Source organism: Fukomys damarensis, unplaced genomic scaffold (genome assembly GCF_012274545.1).
Source record: "Fukomys damarensis isolate Sample0158 unplaced genomic scaffold, DMR_v1.0_HiC HiC_scaffold_4, whole genome shotgun sequence".
Classification (NCBI taxonomy): Eukaryota; Metazoa; Chordata; class Mammalia; order Rodentia; family Bathyergidae; genus Fukomys; species Fukomys damarensis.
Genome location: NW_022900916.1, coordinates 18,569,051 through 18,576,760, shown reverse-complemented (window position 1 = coordinate 18,576,760; position 7,710 = coordinate 18,569,051). Strand labels below are relative to the sequence as shown.

Below are 7,710 nucleotides of genomic sequence, written 5' to 3'. Positions count from 1 at the left end.
TTTTTTTTTTTTTTTTGAGTCTCCTGCCTTTTTTTCTTTTCTTTTCGTGGTGCTGTGGCTGGAACCCAGGACCTGGTACATGGTGGGCAAGTGCTGTACAAGTGAGCTACACTTCTACTTCTCTCCTGCATTTATTTTATAGTTTCTCTTTTTCTTTATTTAAATTCTTTTTTTTGGCTTTTTGAGACAGGGTCTTTCTGTGAAGTCCAGCTTGGCTTTAAACTCACTATGTATCCCAGGCTGACCTCAAACTCTTGGTGATCCTCCTACCTCAGCCTCTTGCCTGTTGGGATTACAGGCATGCACCACCTCACCTGGCTTCTTTATTTAAATTCTTATTGTATCATATTATATTATTTTTTTGTGTGTATAGTGTGAGGTAGAAAATCCAATATCAGATTTTTATTATGGCTGTTCTGTTTTTGCACACTTATTTACAATGCTACTTTTATTATATATGTATTGCATTTCCCACTTTTATTTGTATCTATTTCTAAACTATTCGGTTGCACTAACTCTTCTTGCTAATGGCAGGATTGTGCATCATTTCACTCATAAATTATGCCACTCAAAGTGTATCCTGCATGTGTTACTGTGGTAAAAATGAGCAGATTGTATAGGAGTGTGCTACTATAGAAACCAGTGACATGTGAGGATGTTGCTGTGGACTTCACTTGGGAAGAGTGACAGCAACTAGGCCCTGCTCAGAAGACTGCACAGGGATGTCATGCTGGAGACCTACTGTCCCCTGGTCTCTGTGGGTAAGGGCAGATTCCCTGTGTGCCAAAGAATCAAATCTATCCCATCCTTCAGAGCTGTCAAGATCATGACCTTCATGATTTTCCCTTCATGGAATGTTTTAATCATTTCAGTTGTTAATGTTTATATTTTTGTTCTATGTGGAACTTATTTTTGTGTGGGGAAAGTTCAAGATCCATTTTTGTGTGGAGAATCTTGAAATTCATCTGTACTTCTTGAATTTCTAAGCTCCCAAAACCAAGGCCATTACTATTTTCTCTTATCAGAGTGTTCAGGTGTGAATCTGGATGCTCTCTTCAAGTTGCAACATGGAGGGGACCCTTTCTTCACCGAGAGTGAGTGCCAAGGTGATTCTACCCATGTAAGTAAAAACTGGGAGGCTGACAAGAGGGAGTCTTCACTGGGGGCGATGGCTCATGCCTGTAATCCCAGCACTCTGAGAGGCTAAGGCAAGAGGACTGCAAGTTTGAGCCCCACCTGGGCAACTCAGCAATTTAGCGAGACCCTGACTCAAAGTAAAGCATACATGGAACCCCTGTGGACACAGGGTCGGCAAGGACGGAGTTAATGATAGGGTGCCATTTTAGCAAAGATTTGAGAGAAGTGTGGATGTAGAAATGAGAGGCAGAGAGAACAGCAACTCTAAAGGCTCTGAGGCAGAGGAATACTTGCCTCAGGTTGGCTCTCTAATGTATTCCAAAACACTTCAAGGATTTACCTTAAATTATCCTAGCTTGTCATGGCCCAAGGAGCCTGAGAGATGTGAGCATAAATCTACGCTGGTGTTGGTGATCTTTCAACACGCAGATAAAATTCCAAGATATGGAGCTGAGGGTGTAGCTCAGTGGCAGATCTTTTGCCCAGTTGGCCTGAGGCCCTGGGTTCTGTTCCCAGCACTAGAAAGAAAACCAAGATATAAGAGCCTGCGGTGGAAAAAACATCACAAGGCACATAAGAAAACTGGGTACAAAACTTTAATAGCAAGACTCATAAGCAACAACAAAAATTCAAACCTAGCCGGACGTGGTGGCTCATGCCTATAATCCCAGCACTCGGGAGGCTGAGGCAGGAGGATCGCTGTGAGTTCGAGACCAGCCTGGGCTACAAAGTGAGTTCCAGGTCAGTCTCAACTACATAGTGAGACCCGGTCTCAAAAAACAAAAACAACAAAAAAAAAATTCGAACCTATAATACTTTACATATTGAAGTTATTGGACCTATATTATAAAATAAATATATATTTAAAGTAACAAGGGCCGGGGATTTAGCTCAGCGGTTCCGCTGCCTGCCATGCAAGTGCAAGGACCCGAGTTCAATCCCCGGTACCAAAAAAAAAGTAACAAGAAGATGTAGCTGGGTGCGTGGCACACACCTGTAATCCCAACACTCAGGAGGCTAAGGTAGGAGGATCGCTCTGTGTTTGAGGCCAGCCTGGGCTACATGGTGAGTTAAAGGCCAGCTTGAACTACATAGCGAGACCCTGTCTTTAAAAAAAAAAGTATTATTTTGCTAAGGCTGTCATAATAAATGTCTCAGACTGGGTGGTTTAAAGATATGAAATGTAGGGGCCAGGGATTTGGCTTAGTGGTTCTGCCTGCCTTGCAAGCACAAGGGTCTGAGTTCCATCCCCGGCACACACACACAAAAAGATATGAAATGTGTTATCTCACTGTTCTGGAGGTTAGAAGTCCTAAACCAACAGTATCGCTTCTTTTTGGAGCTTTTCAGGAAAGATCTGTTCCAGGTCTTGTTCCTGTAGATGGATGTCTTCTTTCCATGCCTCCTTGGGTAATCTCCCCTCCATGAATGTTGTTGTGTCCAGATTTCTCCTTTTTAGGTGGAGCCTGTGGCTTGGGTGGCAGGCACCGTGGCCCTCCCAGCTTCCACAAGGGGAACCAATGCCACCCCTGCCACAGCAGTGGTGGGCTCCAGGTTCCCCTGCACTTCAGGGCAACTACGAGTAAGCAAGCTGTTGCAGGTCGTGCAGACCACCATCATGTGCACCATGCACAGCTGCAAGAAAATCCTGCCCAATAGCCTGGCGCTCAACACACACCTGAACAAGAGCCACCGCCCGCAGGATGGCATAGTAAACCTAACAATAAGAAAAGATTTGAAGGGCTGGGGATTTAGCTCAGTAGTTCTGCCATCTGCTTCGCAAGCACAAGAACCCGCGTTGGATCCCCAGTAACCCCCACCACCACCAAAAAAAAGGAAGATTTGAAGTCCATACCGAAATTCTACCATTGTCCTATTGAAGGATGCCCCAGAGGCTTCGACAGACTATTTTCAGTTTTCTCTCGGAAAATAGCACTTCATGAAGATGCATGTTGAGAAGAAGCATAAATACAGCAAGGACCTGAAGAGGCAAATGCAGGACTGCAGTGAGACCTTCCAGTGCATATGCAGCTGTCCCCACGCCAGCAGGATGGCGCTGCAGCCGCACATCTACTGCACTGGCTGCAAGATCCCTTTGGAGCACAGGGATCCACTATAAATGGAAAACTACCTGCAAAACCAGAAGTTGTCTATGAAGACCATCAAATCCTTGAGCAGCCAACCAAACCCTCGGCCAGACGCCCCAGAACTAGGCTTCAGAAATAAAATTTGTGGCCTCTTTGGAAGACTGTCTTGGCTCCAGGAAGCAGAGCATCACCACACCTCCAGGATACCTTCAGAAGCTGCTCTTACCAAAGCCCAGGGTAGCTCTGGTGAAGCTTCTGCTCGTGCAGCTCTCATCTATCCTGGTCTTTGAGCCTTTGCCAACCCTGAGGCCCACCCTGTGGTGTTGTGAGTGGATCAGGGCTCTGGCTTGGGTGCTGTGCACCTGTGCTTCATCTGTGGGGACCCTGATCCTCTGCCTAGATTCAGACACGTGCTACCTTAAGGAGAGCTTACCTCTCTCGAAAGCTGTAAATCCTGGTGTTGAGCTGGTTAGTACAAGTGTTCCGGTGAATGTGGGGGAAGAGTCTGTCTAATCCTTCCCAAGATTTAGGGATCCCATGTCATAGGAATGGCATTTCGTCCATCAGCCTGCAGATGGATCTGTCCTGTGCCTCACAGCACTTGATCCCCTCTGTTCTGTGGGTTGGTGCTGACTTCTCCATGTTGTCTTGCTCTCGGAGTTTGATTCACAAATGTTCCTTCCCTTTAGTGTCCACACTCAGATGCTTCTACCCAGCTCTAAAGCAAAATCATCCATCGATGTTCAGACAGATGCTTTCATTGACACCTGTCTCCAGCCTGGTGGGGTCTTCCAGGGAAATGCAGACCTGCAGGGTGCTGGGTCCTGTAGACCACCGGATGCAGATGGACCAAGCTGGGATGTGTGGGGACATTTTGGAGAGTGCTCATCCCATGGACAATAGTAAAAACAGCAGTTTTGTAGCAGAGACAGTTACTCATGACTTTTAACCTCAGAATGACCCTAAAGCTTTAAGTGAAGATATTGATAAATTCACACTCATCTTGAACTTCATTGCACAGAACAGTATGCCTCCCTCACAGAGTACGACAGATAATCACACCCAAACCATAGATCTGTTAAGTGACTTAAAAAACATCCTGTCAAGTAATCTGCCCGATCAAACTTTTGGAAAGCTGTGGTCTTTTGTCTGACACCAATCCTGGTCCTGATACCCAGCTCCCCTTTGGCCACATCCAGAACCCCAGCATCTATTTTGATATTGAAGAATTGTTCTCTGCTGCCAACATCCAGACTCAAACTGAGGAGAGTGGACTTGGTGCTCTGAACATGGAGCTAATCCAGGAGTCAACAGACATAGAGACCCAGACTGACTTTTTACTTGCAGTCCCGCTTGCCTCCTTATAGGTGCTGGGGTGACGCTCACTTCCTATGGGTGGAGATGTCCAGTATGCAGACCCAGATGAACAGCAGCCCTCACCTGCTCCTCTGCAGCATCCTAAAACAGCTTTTCCATGAGTACTGATTCGTCTGACACCAAGCCCAAGACGGAAGGACTCTGCCAGAAAAGTCCCTGCTCAGAGAGGAAGGTGCATCTGAGCAGCAGCAAGACACAGGCCCCCAAGCTGAGTCTGGAGGTCCTGGGAGCTTCCCCAGCAATGAACCACAGACAGCCATGGATGACTTCCTGCTGGCCAATTTGACCTGGAACACAACAGAGTCTCAGTTCAGGTCTGTGGAAACCCAGACGTGTGCTGAGCTGCACAACTTCTAAAGGATTAGGCCGCGTGTGGGTGGCACTTGCCATTTCCTCCCCGACTTAAAAAACAAACAAAACAAAACAAAAATAGGGAACAAGGATGACAGTACTAATGTTGTTGAATGTAGTCCATGATGCGGTTGCTTGCGTTCTTTGGGATTCTCTGCCCTTTCTGCTTGTAAACAAACACAAAATTTGTGCATAAATCTGAGTGTATTATAAAGTGTAAGATGTTGATCTGAAAAAAGAAGCAAAGTTCCCCTTTTAATAAGGGGACTAGTCATATTGGATTAGTTTTATAACCTGATGGCCACATTTAACTTGATTACTTTTGGGTTTTTTATAATTAACTTGATTACCTCTGTAAAGATCCTCTCTTGAAATATCATGATATGCTGAGGTACCTGGGGATTAAGACTTCAACAGATGAATTTTTTGAAAAACAATTCAACTCCATAACATAGAAATGGAATATGTAAGTAAAGAGCAAGAAAATCCAAAATGACCAAACAGATTTTTGAGATTCTAGCTGAACTTATAAAAATGGAAAATATAAGAATTGGAAGTACAACTTGCCCAGATAAGTTGAGAACACATGAGAACTGCTGAAGAGAGAATTGGTAAACTTGAAGACTAACCTGAAGTGGTCACTGAGAATTCAGGATCACAAGTCAAGGCGATGGAAATTTTAAAGTGCTTAACAGGTTTGGTGATAAAAAAGTAAGCAGATCTTGCATGTGTCTTAGTCAAAAGTCCCTGTAGGAGATGAGGGAGAAAATGGAACAGAGGCATTATTCAGAAAGGTGATAGTTGAGAGTTTTCCAAAACTTTTTTTTAAAATTTTTGAGGCAGGGTCTCAGTATGCAGTTCAGGCTGGCCTTGAACTCACAGTGATTCTCCTGCTTCAGCCTCTCCAGGGCTGGGATTACAGGCATGTGCCACCACGCCTGGCTAAGTTTCCTAAATGGATGACATCAACCTACAGTTACAAGTACATTCTGAAGTGACTTCTCAAAGCAGGAGTGGAAGCCAGAAGACAGTAGAATTTTATCTTCAATGTGCTGAGAGAAAAGGACTGTCAATCTGGAATTACAATTAAAATACCTTTCAAGGTGAAGATGAAAATTAGGGTGGTTTTAGACAAATCAACATTTAGGGAGCTTTCCCCCAGAGTACTCTCCCTAAGGGAAATTCTAAAAGATGTATCTCAAACAGAAGGAAAATGACCCCAAATGCACAGCTTGAGCTGCAAGAAAGCATGACAAGCAAAGAGTCCAAGAGTAAACCTGAATAAATAGCCACAGTGCAACAAGCCAGGGGGGACAAATCATGAGGATAAGAACAAAGAACAAAAGAGAAATAAAAGGGTGAAATGACCTCAATTAGGAAATATACTAAGCTTAGATTTTGGTAAATTAATGTATGTGCTATAATTCCTCAAATAACCAGTTAAATAGTAGAGTGTGAAATTTTCAAATTAATACAGTAAAGAAGTAAGTGGTCTGTTACTGTTTTTTATTGCTATTATAACAAATTACCACAAACTTTGTGGCTTAAGAACAACAACAGCAAAAAGGATTATTTTACAGTTCTTACAGAAGGTCAGAAGTCCTACCTTAGTCTTAAGGCATTGAGAGAGCTCCATTCCCTTTGGGGTTCTTTCAGGGAGAGGCTGTTACCTTGGCTTATTTAGCCCCGAGAAGCCATCTGCATCCCTGTGCTCATAGCTTCCTGTCTCTATTGTCAAAGCCAGCAATGTAGCATCTATCTGATCCTTCTTATATTGTCACATTTATTTCTCACTGTCTGGGAAAGGCTTTGCCCTTTGACGGAGTCATTTAATCAGAGTAGGCCCACTTTCATAATGAAAGGTGATTCTCCCATCTCAAGGTCCATAACCTCAATCACATCTGCTGAGACTCTTTCCACATAAGGTACCATAGTTACAGACTCCGAGGACTATGGAATGAGCATCTTCAGTACTGTTGTTCTGCCTAACACAGGTGGATTAAAAAAAGAAACCAACCACCAGAAAATCCAAGAAGGGAAACAAGAGTAAATATTTGAAAAAAAAAAGAGTTATAAATAAAAAGCGCAAGGGCTAGGGCTGTAGCTTAGTGTTAGAGTGGTTGCCTAGCACGCACAAGGCCTTGTGTTCCATCCCCAGCACCAGTACTAGCACCAGTACCGGCACCACCACCACCACCACCACCACCATCACCACCACCAGCAGCAGCAGCACCAGGCTCTGCAGGGCAGCTGGCACCTCCCGCAGATGTCCTCCCCGCCGAGTGCCGCTCGCCACAGCCTCTGCCTCCAGCCCGACTCGGGAGGGCCCCCGGAGCTGGGGAGCAGCCCGCCCGTCCTGTGCTCCAACGCCTCCACTCTGGGCTCCAGCACCCCGACCGGGGCCGCGTGCGCGCCCGGGGACTACGGTCGCCAAGCGCTGTCACCCGCAGAGGCGGAGAAAAGAGGGGGCGGCAAGAGGAAAAGCGACAGCTCAGGTAAGGGCGTGGGCACCTTCCCTGAGAGCTCGCGAGGGTGGGGAAGGGGCGGGGAGATGGACGAGACCGGCGCGCTAGAGACGAAGCGGCCGGGGAGGACGAGAAAGCTCTTGCCCTCTGGGCTCCCCGGCTCCCCGCGGCCGGCCCAGCGGCGCAGCCTGAGTCCGGTTACTGGCGGGCGCGTTTCCCCGAGGGTAACACAGACAGGGCCAGGGGATCTCAGCTCTCCAAGAGCCCAAACTAGTTTACCAGGAGGTTGAAAG

At 46.0% G+C, this 7,710-nt stretch overlaps 1 protein-coding gene and 1 pseudogene across 1 annotated transcript in view; both read left to right on the top strand.

Annotated features, from left to right (window-relative positions):
• The window catches only part of Meox2 (mesenchyme homeobox 2), a 78,860-nt gene that overhangs the window by 2,858 nt on the left and 68,292 nt on the right, over positions 1-7,710 (top strand). The window contains exon 2 of the mRNA XM_010643343.3: positions 7,135-7,447. Within this exon, the coding sequence (XP_010641645.1) occupies positions 7,135-7,447 (313 nt within the window). The remainder of the gene's footprint in view (positions 1-7,134; positions 7,448-7,710) is intronic.
• On the top strand, positions 3,062-4,958 carry LOC104875690 (annotated as a pseudogene).